Genomic DNA, 20,697 nt, shown 5'->3' with positions numbered 1-20,697 from the left:
AATGAATGAATGAAAACAAAAAAGAACAGGTTCTTCACTGCCAAGAGATTAACAAAATGGACATAGCCACCCAGGGTGAGGTGGGTCTCAATGATAGAAGAACCTCATTCCCCAAGAACCATAGAAAACCCAGAGTTGCTCTGGTGTTGAGTGGAGCACCTAACCACCAAGCTGAACAAGTGACAGAGAACTCGGTGATTTAGAAATGGAACCTTAGAAATATCCATCTTGCAGATGAGGAAACAACCCTGGAAACCTTAAGTAATTTGCCCAAGATCACACAGGTAGTAGAATAACTATTAAGAAATTTAGAGTACAGCTTAGGTTCTCTAAATTAAGAAAAAAAAATCAAAATAGAACTTAGTTCCTCTTAACTCCAAATGCAGTTTTTCTTTTCTCTTTATTGAGCAGCCTGGAATGCCAGAAACTGCAAACACCTTTAGTAAAGAGATTAGTGGCTTCGTAGCACCACCTGGTGGTTACATTAAAAATTGGGTTTGACCTTTAAAAAAATAATTCTGATACTTTATGTAACTTCCTTACTATTTACACCTGACTAGTTATGCTGAAAGGGTATCTATGTGGCAGCAACGAGGCACAGTGGAGGGAGCACCAGGCATGGAGGCAGCAGAACAGTTTTCTGAGTTCAAATACAGCCTCAGACACTTTCTAGCTATGTAACCCAGCAGTATGAGACTGGGTAGGTCACTTAACCCTGTTTGCCTCAGTTTCTTCATCTGTAAAATGAACTCACAAAGGAAATGTTAAACCACTCCAGTATTTTTGCCAAGAAAACCCCAAATGGGATAATGATGAGTCAGACGTGACTGAGCAACAAAGTCATACTGAAGCCCAATACAGAATATGCATATCATTACATTTTCCATTAAAATCTTCCCAGGGTGGCTCATCATTCAGGGAGGTGACCCTGGGTTATTGAAAGCCATACCAACAAACTGTGTCAGGTCCCACCAAAATGAAAAGACCTTGAAGCTGGTATTGACAATAAACTGAATTTCTATCATTTGAGCATTGTCCTGACTAAATTGGTAAGGGCTTGTCATGAAGGTGGCTGCAAAATGATGAAATTTTTCATCCCAGAAACTGTCTTAATAACATCTATAGATTATATTGAGGTTGTTATCTGTGTTGGTGGAAGAAATACAGATAGATCATTGATAGTATCAAAATTATTTTTTTTTAAAGCAATCGGGGTTAAGTAACTTGCTCAAGGTTACACGGCTAAGTGTTTCTGGGTAGGTGCTAAGTGTCCGAGCCGAGAATTCGATCTCCAGGTCATCCCAACACTGGGGCCGGTGCTCTTACTTGCTGAGCCACCTGGCCGCCCCTAAAAATATGGAACACTTCATGAATTTGCATGTCATCCTTGCGCTGGGGCCATGCTAATCTTCTCTGTATTGTTCCAATTTTAGTATATGTGCTGCCAAAGCGAGCACTGTCAAAATTATTTTATCATGAAATGTGTAATGGTAAAGGAATTTAAAGATCCCCTTGTATTGGCTTGGTTTTAGGGTTAAGTGTTAAAACCCAGAGCCTGTGAAGCCCACTTGTGGGATGGACTTGTTGACGTGACGAGAGGGGGTTGAACTGGGAGGTGCTGGTGCCATAGATTTAGAGAGAGGCCAGAAGAACTTCTAGGGTCCAGCATCTGGAGGCTGCTGCTACTGCTGGAGAAAGAGAAATGAGAATTGAGGACTGAACTTGGAAGAAGTATGACTGTGGTGCCAGTATTTGTTCTGTCTGTTTTGATGTTACTTTGCCAGATTTGTCTGCTGATGTAGGACAGTGCTGTTGTTGCAGAGGTGCTGGAACCATGCTGTTGGTTCAAAAGCATTGAAGGAGGATTTCCTTGTTGTATGTTTAAAGAGATCCTGAAGGAGGGTCTTGCTGATGTTTTCGGGGATTCTGAGACTGTTCTGAAGACAGATAGTGAATTGATGAGGACACTGGCAATGTATATTATGGCTTTGTTAAGCTTTGTCTTTCCAGGAACAGAGATTGCTGAGAACTTGCCTCTGGTAAAGATGAAAAAAAGACCTCTCCTTGGGTATTGAATGCTGAGATGATATAACTTTGTTGTGGCTTAGGGGTAGATGGCCTTTGTGCTCTCCACTTCCCCTTTGAGAGGATGCTTGGTGGTGATGGATGGTATTGTAATTCATTTGTGATCCAGGGTTGGAAAACTTTTGACTTTTATACTTTGTGACTGACCAAATGAACGTACTTTGTTTATGATTGGAAACTTATCTCCAGTTGAATAGAGAGAAGACTTTGTGATTGACTAAATGAATGTACTTTCCAGGGGTGGAGTACTTGAGAACTTACTAGATGACTGAGTTACCCTCTATTTTGATTTTGATTTTCTGTGCATGATTTGCCTTAATCTGTCATTGAATAGATGGAGTTTGCCATGCTTGTAATCCAAACCTGGAAGTTGCTTGTGCTTGGCATTACAAAATGTCAAATAATTTTTTTTATTAGAATAGCAAAACCTCTATGCTTATCCAGCAAGCATTTATTAAGCACTTACTATATGCAAGGTTTATAGCTTTGGCTCAAGAAGGCTTCCTTTTGCAGGTGAACAGCCATCTGTTCTTTACCCTGTGGGACAGAGAATTATTGATGTGACTGTATTAGAGATAGTTCCCTCTAACTGACCCCTACCAGCTGTACTTTTCCCAGTTCCACCCTCTTAGACTTTAGGGTATCAGAGAAGTTTCTCCAGCCTGGGAGATGGGACAAGAATGGAGGGGAGGAACTTCTCCCTATCTAAGTTCAGCCAGTTTGAGCTAAGGACCCTGCTGGTGCTCAGACTATTCTGAGTATATCATCAACCAACTGCTACTGGCCTCCCCAAATGAGTCCTTAATTGATCTTGACTATTCCAACTGTCCATATATTAAAATTTTTTTTAAAAGTTTCACACAGGCCAAATGTATTTGACCATAAAAAAAAAAGTCCTCAAAACTTGACCTCCAAAAAAAAATGAGAAAAGTCCTACACAGCTACAAGACAGAAAGGAACTGACCATATTTATGGTTCTGAATCTTTTTCATGGTATGGATCCCTTTGGCAGTCTAATGATACAAATAAATCCCTTTGGAGAACGCTGTTTTTAAATGCACAAAATAAAATATATAGGATTACACAAGAAATGAATTTTATTGAAATGCACCTCTCTCTCTCTCTCTCTCTCTCTCTCTATATATATATATATATATATATATGTGTGTGTGTGTGTGTATGTATGTATGTATGTATGTATGTATGTATGTATAAAGTACACAGACCCTAGGTTAAGACTAATGCCCTGACCTAAAGAAATTAATCAGTCCTGGGAAGTTTGAAAAAATAACAGAGGAGGCTAACTTCAGTCCTAGGCTTAGCCTAGGGAAATTGACCAACCTACTAGTAGAATTTATGCCATAATCAGTCATCAAGTACTGATTGAGTGCTCACAGAGAAAAGCAGCACTAAACTTCTTTTCAATGATAAATCTTTCTTGAAACAATACTAAAAACAATAACAAACTGACATCATCCTAGGCCTTGATACTGAGAGTGCATTAACCTAGACAAAATTAAAATCTTGTCAATTGAAATGAGTGCAAAGTTATAAAAATGCATGAAACAGGAAGGGGGCATTAAAATTATTTTGGCAAATTCCAGAAGGGACTGAGTGAATGTGGAAGGGTTTTTGATAACAAGTTATTGTTGGGCTTCCAGTCTCTGCATGTTTCCTTTTGAGCTAGCAGTAAGGTCTTTTAATACCAAAAGGGTGACCTTCATACCCACTCGAACTTTTTGTGCTGTCCTACTTCTAGCTCTCCTTTTGGCTACAAGCCCAATCAGAGCATAGGATGGAGGGAATGACTTGAGCAACCTCTCAGAAACTGAGATGAGGGAAAAGGAGGAAATGGTCCCATGGCTTAACTCCGAAGTGCTTACCATTTGGTACAGTACTTTTCTCAAGGTCAAGTTCATTTCCTTGTTCTTCAATTCAAAAAGCAAGGGATTCAAGGAAGGGGTGAAATGTTATTCAACACTTGAACCACAGAATCCAGCCAAGGTGTAGAAGCAGGTCTGAGATAGATGAGGACCACGGGCCCATAGAACAAGAGGATGGAGGTCAGGTGAGCACTGCAGGTGGAGAAATCCTGGTGCCTGGCCTCTAATGAGTGGATTTTCAATATGGAGAATACAATGGGAATGTATGAAGTAACAATGAGCAAGAAACATAGAAGAGCCAGGATGCCAACACTGGTGAAACTTACCATCTGGACTAGAGAGGTGTCTGCACAAAGTAGGAGCAATGCTACAGGGATATCAAGAAAGAAATAATTTACCTTATTTAGGCCACAGTAGGGTAATTTAAAGATGAGAAATGTAAGTACAGCTGCATACAGGCAGTCACCCAGCCAAGTACTTATGGTGAAGACAGTACATACCCTTTTGTTCATAATGACTGTATACCTCAATGGGTGACAGATGGCTCCAAAGCAGTCATATGCCATCACAGTATAGAGAAAACACCCAGTGCAGCCCAGAAAATGGTAGAAGAACAGCTGGGATGCACAGTCCTGGAAAGAGATGGTGTGACTGCATCCCATGAGGTAGAGCAGCAATTTAGGAGAACTTACTGAAGGAAAAATATATGTCAAACACATATAGATTTGCCAGTAAGAAATACATGGGGAGGTGAAGCTGAGAAGAAGAAATAATGGCTGTGAGGATGAGCAGATTCCCCAACAGGGTGAGGAGATAGAATGTCAGAAACAGGATAAAGAGCTCAGCCTCCAGCCCCTCAGTGTGGGGTATTCGCATCAGGATGAACTTGATCACTACTGTGCAATTCTTCAGTTCCCAAGGAGGATCTACCCTGGGAAAATTAAAAAAAAAACCTGATACAATATTATAAGTAACAGAGTAAGAGATTCATAGGCAACTAGATTTGGAAGTTAACTCAGAGGTCATCTTGTCCAACCTATATCTGAACAGCTAACTCATGTACAATATCATTGATGCCACTCCTGACAATCCCACCTCTGCTTGTAGACCTACAACAATTAAGAACATACTACTTTCCAATAAAACCCATTCCAGTTTTTGGTTCTTTGAATACTGAGAGAAAAAAAGTTATTATAAACCATGAAAATCTATTTCTATGTATTCTCTACCTATTACTCTTAGTTGTACTTTTTGGGGCCAGGCAGAATAAATCATATCAAAAACAGATGCATTGGGGGTGGGGCCAAAATGGAGCAGTAGAAGCAGGAAATTGCTGAGCCCCCACCCCAACCACCTTCAATACCTGTAAAATATGACTCTAAACAACTTTTAGAACTACAGAACCCAAAAAAGTGACAAAGAGAAATGAATCTCCTGCTGAAGACAGCCTGGCAGGCTGGGTCTATCTCACTGAACTGGGAGGCAAGTACAGTCCCGCATGAACCACACTACCCTGGGGTGGCCCTGACCAGCTGCCTAGACCAGCCAGAGCAGACTTCAGGACAGTGAATCATCAGCAGCTGTGGTGGTGTCCGGAATTCTCAAGCCATAAAAACGAAAAGAGAAAGTAAAAGGTCAATGGGGAACTCTGTTGAAACTGAAGGGCTTGTTCTGGCCTCTGCCCCCAGGGTGGGAGGTGGAGGAGGCATGGTGGCTGACGCTGCTGCTGTGTGGCTGCCTCCAGAGGTCCTGGCCTGCAGATCATAGTGGGACCAAGCAACCACGCAGAGGGTAATCTCTCTTGCTTTGACCTGCTTGGATCTGGGTCTCTGTCTTCGATGGTGGTCCTGAGGTGAGAATGTCAGAGCTTGTGGTGGCTATAGAGAACGCACCCTCCTCAGACCTCTGACATTTGCGAAAACCCCAGTGATTTAGCACACAGCTCTCTCCACTGTGGAAGCAGAGTTCTACCATGGCAAAGAGCTCAAAAGTCAAGTAATTGGCTGGCAAGATGGGCAAGCAGAGGAAGCACAATCAGACCATAGAATCCCTTTATGAGGACAAAAATGATCCAACATGGAACCAGAAGAAATCAACTGAGGCAAAACTCCTGCATCAAAAGTGTTCAAGAAAAATATCAACTGGTTACATGGAGGAGCTCAAGAAGGATTTTGAATATCAAGAAAGAGAAGTGGAGGAAAAATTGGGAAGAGAAATGAGAATGATGCAAGAAAATCATGAAGAGTGAGCCAACAGCCTGCTAAAGGAGACCCCCAAAAATACCGAAGAAAGTGACACTTTAAAAAATAGAATAACTCAAAAGGCAAAAGAGGCCCAAAAAGGCAATGAGGATAAGAATGCCTTAAAAAGTCGAATTGCCCAGATGGAAAAGGAATTTCAAAAACTCACTGAAGAGAACAATTCCTTCAAAATTAGATTGGAGCAAATGGAAGGTAATGACTTCATGAGAAATCAAGACACTATAAAATATATCCAAACAATGAAAGAATAGAAGGCAATGTGAAATATCTCAATGAAAAAACAACTGACCTGGAAAATAGATCCAGGAGATATCATTTAAAAATTATTGGACTACCTAAAAGCCATGATCAAAAAGAGAACCCAGAAATCATCTTTCAAGAAATTCTCAAGGAAAATTGCCCTCATATTCTAGAACCAGAGGGTAAAATAGAAAATCAAAGAATTCACCAATAACCTCTTGAAAAAGATCCAAAAAGAAAACTCCTAGAATATTATAGCCCAAATCCAGAGTCCCTAGATCAAGGAAAAAATATTACAAGCAGCCAGAAAGAAACAATTTGAGTGTTGTGGAAACCCAATCAGAATAACACAAGATCTAGCAGCTTCTAATACTAAGGGATCCAAGGGCTTGGAATATAATATTCTGGAGGTCAAAGGAGCTAGAATTAAAACCAAGAATCACTTACCCAAAAAAACTGAGAATAATACTTCAGGAGAAAATATGGTTATTCAATGAAATAGAGGACTTTAAAGCATTCTTGATGAAAAAAAAAACAGAGTTGAATAGAAAATTTTATGTTCAAATACAAGAAGCAAGAGAAGCATGAGAAGGTAAACGTGAAAAAGAAATCAAAAGGAACTTATTAAAGTTGAACTATTGATATTCCTATATGGAAAATCTGTAATTGTAACTCATGAGATTTTTCTCAGTATGAGGATAGTTGGAGGGAATATATATGTGTGTATATATATGCATATATAAATATATGTATATATAGGATGGTATATGTGTGTGTAAATAAATATGTGAGTGTGTGTATATGTGTGTACATGTATACATAGAGGGCATAGGATCAGTTGAATGGGAAGGGATGATATCTAGAAATAAAATTAAGAGGTGAGAGAGGAATGGAATGAGAGAAGTAGAAAGAGATAGAATAGGGTAAATTATCTCATATAAAAGAGGCAAGAGCAAACTGTTACAGTGGAGGGGAAGAACAGGAAGATGAAAGGGAATGGGTCAAATGTACTCTTATTGAATTTGGCTTTAGAAGGGAATAACATACACACTCAATTGGGTATCTCCCAACAGGAAAGTAGGGTGGAAGGGTATAAGAGGGGGATGATAGAAGGGGAGTAGATTGGGGGAGAATGTAGTTAGAAGACCACACTTTTGAAAAGGGATAGGGACAAAGTAAAAAATAGAATAAGTGGGGGGTAGTATAGAATGAAGGGAAATATAGTTAGTCTTTCACAATATAACTACTATGGAAATTTTTTGCATCACTACACATATATACCTACATTGAATTGTTTATCTTACCAGAGAGAATGGGTGAGGAGGGAAGAAAGGAAAGAATCTGGAAATCAAAGTTTTAAAAACAAATGTTTTTATTTTATTTTTTTACATGCAACTGGAAAATAAGATATATAGGCACTGGGGTACAGAAATCCATCTTGCCCTACTAGAAAGTTAGAGGGGGTGTGGAGGAGGATATAAGAGAGGGCAGATTGGGGGTAGGGGTATTCAGTAGGCTTGTTATTTTGGGGTATGGGGTAGTGTAAAACCAAGCATGAGCAGCTTTCCAGAGGATTGTTGCTATGAACAACTTTCAAGTTTCTGATTACATAGTATAGTGAGCTTTTAGTAATCACTTAGTAACTAAGTAACTAACTAAGTAATCAATCACTTAGTAACTCAATAATTCAATCATAAAGTACAAAAGGTCAAAGTCCTCCACTCATGGGGCACACTATGTTATAAATCGATTAGTCACCATTCAGTCATCAGACACTATTCAATCATCAGTCACTACTCAGTACCCTCTTAAGGGGTAGTGGGAAATACACAAGCCATCCACCCCTAGGTCACTAGTAAATTACAATTTCAGTCACTACTCAGTACCTATGGAGAGGTCTTTTCATCTTGACTCGGGCAGCCTTTCAGTCTCCATGGCTCCTCTTCCATGGTTCTAGCTTCCACCCAAATCTAACCAACTGCCACCCAAGTTCAAAGGCAGAAATCTCCCAGTTTCTTTTCCAGCTCTCTGTGCAGTTCCTGCTCCAGTGTCCAGTCCATCTCAAATCCCTCACAGTCTGTGTTCCTGGAAAGACAAGGCTTAACAACACAAGAACATTCATACATATTAACAAAACCACAACAACCTTTGTACAGAATACTGACACCACAGTTATGCTTCGTCAGTCTTCAGCAGTTCCATCTGGCCCTCAGAAATCCTCAGCAGCCTCAGCAGCTCTGGCTGGCCTTCGTAATTTCTTCAGAAGCTTCACTCTCAAAATCAAAATCACTTTCTCCACAGAAGTTCCAGTCCAGCAGCAGCATACCAGCCTTCACGTGCTCATTCCAAGAAGTTCTGACTTTTCCAGCTGGGGTTTTTCCTTATATACAGTATTGCTACTCCTTGTTCAGCCCCTTCCTGTTAAGTCAGCAACAGGGAGTCATACATTCTGTTTCTTTAACAGAGGCTTAATTTGAAACTAGGTGCTAAGTCAGTTTAGCAATACAAAGGGATCTTCAAATTTTATTACTATTACAGGTAGGGGAAAGACAAGGAGAAAATTTATAACTCAAAATCTTGTGGAAATGAATGTTGAAAACTAAAAATAAACAGATTTAAAAAAAACAGATGCATTTTCTTATTAGAAAATAAACTCCTTGAGAGCAAGGACAAGTATCTTCGTTTTTGTGTTTGTATCCCTAACAAGGCTTGAAATACAGTAAAGGCTTAATGAATGCTTTTTATTCATTTATATTTGTGAGGACAGATAACTTCTCAGTCTACCTAAAAATCACCTGTAAGATCCTGTTTCCTTCCAGACCCTGCTCTCAAATAATTAGCTCAGTTTATGTTTAATGAATTCACTTCTGTGAGAGAATATATTATTGGGGGAAGAAATGTTAAGGAAACCAGTTCTGATCTAACAGTCTGTTCTGGAATGTGTTAAGGCCTAAGAAATGAAAAGGCTAGATCCAATTCTAGGCTTACTGAAGGGAACTTGGCCAACCTATGTGTAGATTTTGAAACATGGACAGTGATCAGGCATCAGTTGGCTCCCCAATGGCAAACAGTAGACCTGAATTTCTCAAAAGAATCTTAAAAAAACAAAAACAGAAAAAAAACCTCACACAAATGTGCAACTTGAAGAAGCTTGGTATTGAACAGGTAAGACAAGATACACTCATCAACTGAAATATAAAGCTGCTAAGTTGTTAAAAAGTTTCATAGTTTTTAGAATATCATAATGTGAGGTAAGCTTCTGCTTTTTGATGTGCACCCAAGAGGGAATGAATCAGAGAGACAGCTGTGCTCAAGCCCCACAAAGGTTGGTAAACTATCATAGATCTGAGACTAGAAGGGACCTTAGGCCATTTAGTCCAACTTTTTCATTTTATAGATGAAAAGACTAAGGTTGATGGAGATTAAATGCTTTATCCAAGGTCAGTAAATGTCAGAGGAAGGATGTGAACCCAGCTTCTCTGATTGTACAATCAATGCCCTTTCCATCGTACTATAGAAGTCTCCTTTGGAACCTCCTTTGCCTCTGTTGCTATAAACAGGCTCCAGTCACTGAAAGTCAAAGGTATGGGACTGATTCAAGTCTTCAGGAAATTATGGTACTGGATAAATTGCTCCTCAGAATACTTAGATCAGTTCACAAGTCCACCAACAGTGCCTTAGAGTCTCAATTTTCCCACATCCTCCCCAACATTTATCATTTTCCTTTTTTGTCTTATTAACCAATCTGATAGTTATGAGGTGGTACCTCAGAGTATTTTATTTTGCATTTCTTTAATCAAAAGTGATTTAGAACACTTGTTCATATGACTGTAGATAGTTTTGTTTTCTTCATCTGAAAACTACCTGTTCATATACTTGGGCCATTTATCAATTGGGGAATGAATTGTATTCTTATAAATTTGACTCAGTTCTCTATATATTTGAGAAATGAGGCCTTAACAGAGACACTGGTTATAAAGATTGTTTTCCAGCTTTCTGCATTCCTTCTAATCTTGGTTTTATTGGTTTTGATTGTGCAAAAGCTTTTTAATTTAATATAATCAAAATAATCTATTTTATATTTCATACTGCTATCTCCTATTGCATTATGAATTCTTCCCTTCTCCATAGATCTGACAGGTCTACTATTCCTTGATTTTCTAATCTTCATGGTATCATCATTTATGTCTAAATCATGTACCCATTTTGACCCTATCTTGGTACATGGTGTGAGATGTTGGTATTGAAGTGCCCACCAGAAATTATACACCAAATTCCCCTAAACCTGTTAGAAGGGGACCCCTACCAGGGTCCCTGGAAATTACCTAATAGGCCACAATAGTGAGGGAACGTTTCACCTGTGTTGCTAGAAACATACCCCAGATTCAGGTCTGTTTATGTTTGTATCCAGGGCTTTGCTAGGTAATCAAGGCTTCACTAGAAATAGCATTAATGGCATTACCCCCCCTTGAAACAATACTGTGTTGTTAGCAACATCTCAGTCTATATAAGTTTGCTCTGTAAAGGGCTCGGGGCTGTCTTCCCTACTGGGGAGGCAGTCACCGCAGTTAATAAACACTCCTATCAAATTATAATTGGCTTTGCTGTCATGTTCATTTCATCTGTCCATTTCAGGTATATGTTTGTGCTAGTTTGTGCCCTATTGTTTTCCAGTTTTCTGAGAAGTTTTTGTCAAATAGTGATTTCTTTTCCCAGAAGTTGGGATCTTGGGTCTATCAACACTAGGTAGCTATGGTCATTTTTTACTGTGTCTTGTGGACCTAATCTATTGCAGTGATCTGCCACTACATTTTTTAGCCAAAACCAGATAGTTTTGATGATCATTGCTTTACAATATAGTTTGAGATCTGGTATTGCCAGGACACCTTCCTTTCCATTGTTTTCATTAATTTCCTTAATATTCTTAATATTCATTTGCTCTTCTAGATGAATTTTGTTATTTTTCTAGTTCTATGTAATGGAAATGGGAATTTGAAGATCTTCCCTGCCCCTTAATACACCTGGGAGGAGTTTGAAGACCTCCCCCTGCTTTGAAAGTAAACTCTGTCCCCTCCCCCCCACACACACACCCAGGGCTCAAAGGAAGCTGGGTCAAAACAAATCTGACAGCTGGAGATAGTTACAGACAGTTGGAGATGGAGGAGTTCATTAAAGAGATAGAGGGTTTTGTGAGTAAATATTGATCACGTATTGGTTTGTGGGAAGACTAAAGGATGCTGTGGCTCTCAGCATTATTATTGCTTCTGAAAATCTTTGGTACTTCAGCTTACTGGTTTTGGGATTCAGTTTTCTGGTGTCTAAATAAATTCTTTAACTTTATCCTCTATCTGAAGAGTTAGAGATATTTTGTGATCAAACTCCATGAGATAGTTATAGTCACAGTCTCTATTGTGATAGTGGGTGCTGTAAATATTGCATTGGTGCTACCCTCCATCAAATAATTTTTTTGGTAGTTTGGTCTCTGAATAATCCTTTTTATTATATTGACTCAGCCTACCCATGAGCAATTGATATTTTCCCAACTATTTAGATCTGGCATTATCTGTGTAAAGTGTTTTGTGATTGTCTTCATATATTTCCTGAATTTGTGAACTCCCAAGTATTTTATATTGTTTGCAGATATTTTAGATGAAATTTGCTTTCTCATGCTGCTGGCCTTGTTGGTCACACATAGAAATAAATGCTGATGATTTGTGTGGGTTTATTTTGTATGCTGCAATTTTGCTGAAGTTGTCTAGGATTCTCTAAGTATACCATCATATCATCTGCAAAGAGTAATAGTTTTGTTTCCTCATTTTCTCTTTTAATTCCTTTGATTTCTTTTTCTTCCCTTATTGTTATAGCTAACATTTTTAGTATCATATTGAAGAATAGTGGTGATGATAGACATCCTTGCTTCACCCCTGATCCTGTTGGGAATGCTTCTAGCTTTTCTCCATTATATATAATGCTTGCTTATGCTGTTGGGAGGGCTTCTGTCCCATCCCCATTATAGGTGTTGTTTGCTGATGGTCTTAGATAGATGTTGCTTATCATTTTAAGGAATTCTCTCTATATTGCTATGCACTTTAGTGTCTTCAATAGGAATGGGTGCTGTATTTTGTCAAAAGCTTTTTTCAGACATAATCATATGATTTCTGTTTGTTTTGTTATTGATATAGTCAATTATGTTTATAATTTTCCTAATATCAAACCAACCCTGCATTCTTGATATAAATCCCACCTTGTTATGGTGTATGATCCTTGTAATATACTGCTGTAATGTCCTTGGTAGTATTTTATTTAAAATTTTTGCATCGGTATTGATTAGAGAAATTAGTCTAGTTTTCTATCTCTGTTTTAACACTTCCTGGTTTAGGTATAAGCACCATATTTGTTACATAAAAATAATTTGGTAGTATTTCTTTTTGCCTTTTCCCCCAAATAGTTTATATAGTATTAGAATTAATTGTCCTTTAAATGTTTAGTAGAATTCAATTTTGAATTCATCTGGCCTTGGGGATTTTTTTTCACCCGGGGAGTTCACTAATGGCTTGTTCAATTTCTTTTTCTAAGATTGGACTTTTCCCTTTTTCCTCCCTAGCACTGCAAGGGCTGCTGGTCTATAGTAAGACCATTGGTCTCATTCTGCAAGATCGAAATTGTTAAAGTTGTCAAAAATAAAGCCTATTCAAGAGGTACCAAGTGAAATTCCAGAGAAGGTGAGAAGGGAAAACATTACTCTGCATGGAAATGTTTAGTAATCCAAGATAAAAAAACATGCATAGCACACCAAAATGCAGGACGACAGTCCAGCTCACCAATGGAGATATCATCTGCCAGATTGCTTATGCCCGTGTAGAAAGGGATATAATTGTCTGTGCAGTTCATGCCTATGAGTTACCGAAGTATGGTGTGAAGATTGGCCTGACAAATTATACTGCTGCTTACTACACAGGCCTGCTGCTGGCCCACGGGTTTCTTAACAGATTTGGCATAGACAAGATCTATGAAAGTCAAGTGGAAGTGATTTGAAATAAGTATGATGTGGAAAGCATTGATGGTCAGCCTGTTGCTTTTACAAGCTACCTGGATGCAGGTCTTGTCAGAACTACCACTGGAAGTGAAATCTTCAGGGATCTTAAGGGAGCTGTGGATGGTGGTCTGTCTATCCCTCATAGTACTAAATGCTTCCCTGGGTATGATTCAGAAAGCAAGGAATTCAATGCTGAAGTACATCATAAACACATCATGGGCCAAAATGTTGCAGATTATATGCATTATTCCATGGGAGAAAATGAAGATGCTTATGAAAACCAATTCTCACAGTATATAAAGAATAATATAAATATCCAGTATATGAAAAGAAACCCAAAAGGGAAGTTAAAAAGAAAAGATGTAACCACCCCAAAATGTCCCTTGCCTAAAAGAAAGCCTGGGTTTCTCAGAAAGCGAATTTCCTGAGAGCCAGGAGCAGGCAGCTGATAGCTAAAACATCAAAATCTGTCATTTTCTATAAAGATTTTCAGATGAAGATGAATGATTGCTTTAATTTCTTCTTCACTGGTGGTGATTTCACCCTTATCATTTTTGATACTGGGTTTTTTTATTTTCTTTCTTTTTTTTTAATCCAAATTAACCAATGACATGTATCTTATTGACTTTTTCATAAAAACAGCTCTTAGTTTTATTTCTTACCTCAATGTTTTTCTTGCTTTCAATTTGATTAAACTTACCTTTAGTTTTCAGGATTTCCAATTCAGTGCTCAATTGGGGATTTTTAAATTGATGTTTTTCTAGGTTTTTTTTTAGCTTCCTGCCCAATTCATTGATATGCTCTCTTCTCTATTTTGTTAACATAGGAATTTAGAGAAATAAATTTTCCTTTAAGTACTGCTTTAACTATATCACATACATTTTGATATGTTTTCACATTGTTGGCATTCCCCCTCTTTCTTTCTTGAGGCATTTGTAATAATGAGATTTGTGATGCTGAGACTTGCTATCATCTTTCTTTATTCCACTTTCAATGACATCAGCATCTTTCATTACTGTGTTAATTCCATTTACTGTGCCTATAATCCAAAATACTTCCAGTTTTGCTTCTGGAGGCATTTTTTATGCTTTTACAATGTATTCATTCAGAGGATTTACTTTTATACATGGCATTTGTTTATCTTGAAGGTGGCTTTTTTTCTCCTTTCTCATTTCTGTGCTTTTCTCTAAGACAACAGTCATTTGAGGATTCCATTTGAGTGTTTGCTTGTTTATACTTTTTCACTGTTTTTATTTCTTGCTAGTGTTTAGGGAAATATTAAAGGATGAGGCTCCTTATGATTTTTAATTCCATTATCTTACTGAAAGCTCACCTGTATGCTTTTTCTTTAAGTTTATAGCATCATAGATCTGGAGCTGGAGGAGACCTTAGAGGCTACCTACTCTAAGTCAATACCCTCATTTTAAAGTTGAGGACCTCTGAAGCAAAGAGTGCATTAGCCAGGGTAACATGAGTACTAAGTAGCAGAGTCAGGACTTGAACCCAAGTTTTTCTCACCCAAATCCAGTATGCTTTGCACTGTGTCACTGGGCTTTGTGACTGGAATGCTCTCAACCCCTACCACCCCCCTTAACTGGTTGAATTTATAATCTTCCTTTTCCAGACAAAATGAAATACCACTTTATCGATGAAAATTTCAATGATTTTTCTTATTTTATGAGTTTTCCCCATGGATTTTCTGTAGCTTTTGTTTTCTTTCCATATAATATAGTTATTATGAATATGTATTTTCTTTTTTGTTCTCTACTAGATTATAAGCTCCATGGAGACAGTGACCATGTCTTAACAAAATTTTTCATCTCCTTGAGCTTTAAGCTCAGTGCTCTACACACAGTGGGCTCTTAATAAGTGTTCATTAAATTCAACTTAATTTGTGCTTTCTCTACAGAGAAGGACATTGGTGACAATTGAGAAGTTAAAGAAAGGATGCTAGACCATTTGAGACAGGAGATGAAGAGAGAGAATTATCAGAACTGATAATCATATGAAATATGTAAGTGGGATTGAAGAAAAATCAAATGCATAGCCTCAAAAGTCTGTAAATGCATGCATAGCACAGTGCATGGCACATAATAAATACTTTATAAATGCTTTTTGACTGTATAATATAGAGTTTTTCATGCAAAATGACAAATTCAACTTCATATGTTGGTTGGATGGCTGAAATATGGCTATGGCTAGATAAATTATTCAAAATGAACACGTTAGATTTAAAGGGAGTATGTTAATCCTTATGTATTGAAAACATACACTTTTGTGAGGAAAACTGTGAGGCAGATAGAGGAATCAGAAGAGAAGCTTTTGAGTAACCATGAATGAAGGAAGAAATAAGTATGATCTTATGATGGGAATGTTTTATAGAGCACCTGAACATGAATTTTGAAATGTATGATAAGCTTAGGAAGGGGATCAGAAATCTTCCATAGAGCTTTCAGTCCAATACTGATGAGGGACTTCCATTAGAAGTCCATTAATTGAATTGTCTACCCCCAGCAGACAAATTTATTTATTCTTGATTTGTGTTAATAAGAAGTTTATTCTTCAAAAATGAAGAAAGTGAAGTGGGAGACTGTCACTTCATATATGATTCTATTTGTGAGGAAAATAAAATGAAATCTTGAGGAATCTTGAGATGAAGTGACTAACTATTACATCATAGTGTTTGTGATAGGTAAGAAATTAGTTAAGCAGGGGTGACTAGGTGATGCAGTGAGGACCCGAGTTCAGTTCCAGACTCACACACTTAACACCCCCCCCACACACACACACACAAAACTAGCCATGTAACCTTGGGCAAGTCACTTAACCCCAATTACCCTCCAAAAGGCAAAAAAAAAAATTAGTTAATCATAGCCATGCATACACCTTTGATTACGGGAAAAAATAAAGAGATTTCAAAGAGTTTATAGAAAGGTACTGTGGCCTGTATTATATAGGGAGTAAATAGCCAAAGAGGAATGAAATACTCTGAAGAATGAAATTCTAACACACACTCCTGCAATAGACCTTAGAGAAATGATTATTAACAAACAATGATTTGGGGGAGATTCAGATTTTCCCCTTTTTCTATTATCCTCATTTCAAGACCCCAGTCTTCAAAGATGGAGTTAAACTTCTCCTCTATCCAACCTTACTAGGAATCTCTAGTCTAATATGAATTCCATTCAATCAGACTTGGGTAGAGATATTCTGTTGTCTATCCTTTTGCCCAAGGCCGAGGGTGGCCTGGGTATGAAGATACTCTGTGCAAGAGTGATATGATGAAGGCAGCCAGGTAGCACAGCGAGTAAGAGCACCGGCTCCGGAGTGGGGATGACCTGGGGATCAAATCCGGGCTCAGATACTTAGCACCCACCCAGAAATAACTGGCTGTGTAACCTTGAGCAAGTTACTTAACCCCAATTGCTTCAAAAAAAAAATAGAGTGATATTATGTCACTCTCATCCCCTCCTCTCATTAATTGTTAAACAGTCAGAGTTGATTGCCACCCTGGGGGCAGAGGGCAACCCCTCTTCCAATAGACATATAAGCTGTGACTCAGACACCATGATCATCTTTGTTCTAAGAGAGAGATAACTAAATGAACTTCATTTTATTAAAATGCTGGCATTATATTAAATTACCCAGAAATAATGTCTCTCAAACTTTTAAAATGGCACAGCCCTGAAACTCAGAACTCCTCAGTACTTCTTGGCCTTGGAACCCTTCCTTCTTTCTGATGGTAGAGGGTAGAAGGTGGACAATAGAGACCTCCTCCAGATCCTTTATTTAAGGAGATTGTCCAGCACAACCATCTCATCATTTCCCACCCAACTGTATTCCTCAGAACTTCCCCATTTTCCCCTTCTGGGTAACTTCTCTCCTGCTTTTCATTTTCTTTTTATATACTGTCTTCACCCTTTAGACTGTGTCCTCTTTGAGGATGGAAGTTATTTTGTTCCCCCTTTCTTTGTGTCTCATTGGTACTTAACACAATGCCCAGCACATAGTCGGCACTTAGTAAATCTGTGTCTTTTTCCCCCCTCTTGTAAGTGTATAGTCTTTTAAGTAGATTTACTGTTAGAGTTGAAAGGGATCTAGTCAAAGACCTTCCTTTTGCAGATGAGGAAATTGAGACCCAGAAAGGTGAAGCGATTTTCTTCAAATGGGTCATGATTATTTTTTTAATTAAATGAATAAGTTTAGAGGTGGCTAGGGGATGCAGTGAATATAGCACCGGCCCTGGAGTCAGAAGGACCTGAGTTCAAATCCAACCTCAGACACTTAACACACACACACAAAATCTAGCCGTGTGGCCTTGGGCACGTCACTTAACCCCAATTGCCCTCCAAAAGGCAAAAAAAAAAAAAGAATAAGTTTACTGAAAAGAGCTGTTTAGAGGCATCTATGGATTTTGTGTTATGGTCAGTCAGGAAGCAAGTGTTAATTAGTTTCGCACAGAGAAGAGTAGAAACATATTGAGAATAAGTATATTTTAGTTCGTTGTTTTTATCATTAAGAAATGTACAGTCTCATTATTTTGGCAAATTCAAGAATGAACTAGCTTTATCTGCGAGGAGGGGTGTGTTTTTTTGTTTGTTTATCCCTATTAAATTTTAGCTCATTCTACTTGGTCCCATGTCCTAGCCTATTGAGATCTTTTTGAATCCTGACTATCACTCAGTATGTTAGCTATCACTCCTCGTATTATATCTTTGATGACATGAAGCTTATAACTGAAATATGACTCGGGAAGAGTTTATTTTATTAAGGGAAAAAAAGGGTAATTTTGTGATCATTCTTATGCAATGGAAAAGTGTTATAAGAAGTAGGTCTTGAGTATTGTGACATTGAGGACACAATAGGGTCTCTAAAAAATCAAGCTGGATTACCATGCCCACTCTATGCTGCACCAATGTCAAATGGAGGGAATGAAATAGAGGCATATTGGGAAAAACCCCAGAGTTATAAAATAAAAGTATAACAAGAAGAAAATGGCTTTACAACTTAAACCCCTGTGGGGTTTTCTACTTGGTGCAAAACTTTTCTCAAGGCTGATTTAACATCCTTGTTCCGCAGGCTATATATCAAAGGGTTCAGGGAGGGGGTGACAATATTATTCAGTACCTGGATCACAGAACCTAGCCAAGGAGTAGAAGCAGGTCCAAGATAAATAAGGATTACAGGCCCATAGAACAAGAGGATGGAGGTCAGGTGGGCACTGCAGGTTGAGAAGGCTCTCTGCCTGCCCTCTGATGAGTGGATTTTTAATATGGAGAGCACGATGCGAATGTAGGAAATAAAAATGAATAAGAAACATATAAGAGGCATAAGGCCAACATTGGTGAAACTCACCATCTGGGCTAGAGAGGTGTCTGCACAAGCCAGGGGCAACACTATGGGGATATCACAGAAAAAATAGTTTACCTCATTGGGTCCACAGTAGGGTAATCTGAAAGTGAGAAATGTAAGGATAGTTGAATGAAGACAACCCCCCATCCAGGTGGCTATGGTTAGGATAGCACACACCTTATGGTTCATGATGACTTTATACCTCAAAGGGTGGCAGATGGCTACAAAACGGTCGTATGCCATCACAGTATAGAGGAAACACTCAGTCCCTCCCAAGCAATGATAGAAGAATATCTGGGATGCACAGCCCTGAAAAGAGATTGCATGGCTATTTCCCATGAGGTAGAACAACATTTTAGGAGAACTTACTGAAGGAAAAAATATGTCAAACACAGATAGATTTGCCAGAAAGAAATACATGGGGGTGTGAAGCTGGGAAGAAGAAATGATGGCTGTGAGGATGAGCAGGTTCCCCAGCAGGGTGAAGAGGTAGAACATCAGAAACAGCATAAAGAGCTCAGCCTCCAGCCCCTCAGTGTGGGGTATTCCCAAAAGAATGAACTCAGCTACTACTGATTGATTCCTCATCTCCATGAAGGTCTCTCCTAAGAGAATAAGAATAATTACTTGAAATAACACAAATAACAGCTCAGGGTGAAAGGTTTCCACCCAAATCAATTCGTTATAAGAATCAGCTAGAGGTGGATAATCTAGGGCAAAGACCCAGTGAACTGAGAAAAAGTTAGGATGGCTGTGTTTTAGTTTGTTTTATGCTATAATATTGTCAAAAGTGGAAAGCCACCAACTTACAGAGATATCATTTGAAAGTTTGACTACTTAAATTTATTTTTATTTATTCAGTTTTATTAACTTTCTATATGAAATTTTTAATTTAATTTTAACCAGAAAGGGGACTTTGTCATTGTGAATTGCTTGTGAGACAATTTCTGGATGACAATTTCACCTCATTCTCCCGATGTATCTCCATTAGACTTTTTCTTGTGATGTCATGACAAAACTGTTGTGTATGCATCTAAATAACTTTCTTTGGATGATCTTAAGGCTAGGAATGAATATGAATGCAATTTTTTTCAGTCACTAACTGGCTGTTGATGAAATTCTTTACAAATTCAAAAATTGACTAGAATAATATATAGCCCAAGATGATAAAATTGTTAAATATTAATAGAAACTTATCAATAGTCTAAAATTTTAGATAATTATCCTTCCAAATGTTGGCAGGATTTTTGGTAAGTTTACAGTATTTATACTTCAGAAGTTATTAAACCTTAAAACTTCAGTAAGATTTTTGGTACACCCTGCATGTTTATAGAATTTTAGAGGCAGATTTCTCCCTACCTTAGTGCCAATGTCTCATATATACCTGCTATGGTGATCTAATTCTTGTATTTACTACTTGTGTGACCCCAAATACATCTTTGCCTTTCTTTGGGTCTTAGTGCCCTCAATTGGCCTTCTTTGGGTCTCAATGCCCTCATTTGTAAAATGAGGATAATAATTACACTATTTACCTCATGATGCTTTTTAACTCAACAGAATTAGATTGATTTTCGTGAAGAAATTGATTTGTAAACCTTAAAATCCAATATTAATGTGTAATAGATTTAAAGTTTAAGATCAGGTGTGTGCTGAAGATAACACAAAGGAGTTAATGGTCAAATTATCAGTGTGAGTATTTACACCTTGGAAAGTTACAAAGCAGAACTTGTTTTATTGCTTTGTTGATTGTCTCGAAACTAAAGAAAGAGATGGGAACTGTCAATAAAGCAGATTAAATTTAAAAGTTTCATGTGTTTTGGTCAGTCACTTGCTAAGTATT

General features: G+C 38.1%; 1 protein-coding gene, 1 non-coding gene and 2 pseudogenes across 2 annotated transcripts; 1 reads left to right on the top strand and 3 right to left on the bottom strand.

The window, feature by feature from the left end:
* Positions 1–1,350: 1,350 nt before the first annotated feature.
* LOC138147757 (U6 spliceosomal RNA) lies at positions 1,351–1,457 on the bottom strand. The gene has a single exon (XR_011164884.1). It is a non-coding gene; the product is annotated as a U6 spliceosomal RNA (small nuclear RNA).
* A 2,271-nt stretch (positions 1,458–3,728) lies between these two features.
* Positions 3,729–4,877, bottom strand: LOC138147644 (olfactory receptor 10D3-like; annotated as a pseudogene).
* A 4,619-nt stretch (positions 4,878–9,496) lies between these two features.
* LOC138147642 (large ribosomal subunit protein uL18-like) lies at positions 9,497–15,437 on the top strand (annotated as a pseudogene).
* Positions 15,438–18,512: 3,075 nt separating this feature from the next.
* Positions 18,513–19,451, bottom strand: LOC138147694 (olfactory receptor 10D1B-like). The gene has a single exon (XM_069070269.1). It carries the CDS (start codon positions 19,449–19,451, stop codon positions 18,513–18,515), a length of 939 nt encoding a protein of 312 aa, XP_068926370.1.
* Between the last annotated feature and the right edge of the window lie 1,246 nt (positions 19,452–20,697).

Source organism: Petaurus breviceps, unplaced genomic scaffold (assembly GCF_028583685.1).
Source record: "Petaurus breviceps papuanus isolate PSGF00001 unplaced genomic scaffold, PetGlider_PUasm1.0 90804, whole genome shotgun sequence".
Lineage (NCBI taxonomy): Eukaryota > Metazoa > Chordata > Mammalia > Diprotodontia > Petauridae > Petaurus > Petaurus breviceps.
Note: the sequence above shows the minus strand (reverse complement) of the source record. Positions and strands in the feature narration are given on the sequence as shown.

Bases quoted from the DNA above. Each gene is read 5' to 3' on its own strand.
- LOC138147694 (XM_069070269.1), bottom strand. From the start codon at position 19,451: ATGGAGATGAGGAATCAATCAGTAGTAGCTGAGTTCATTCTTTTGGGA.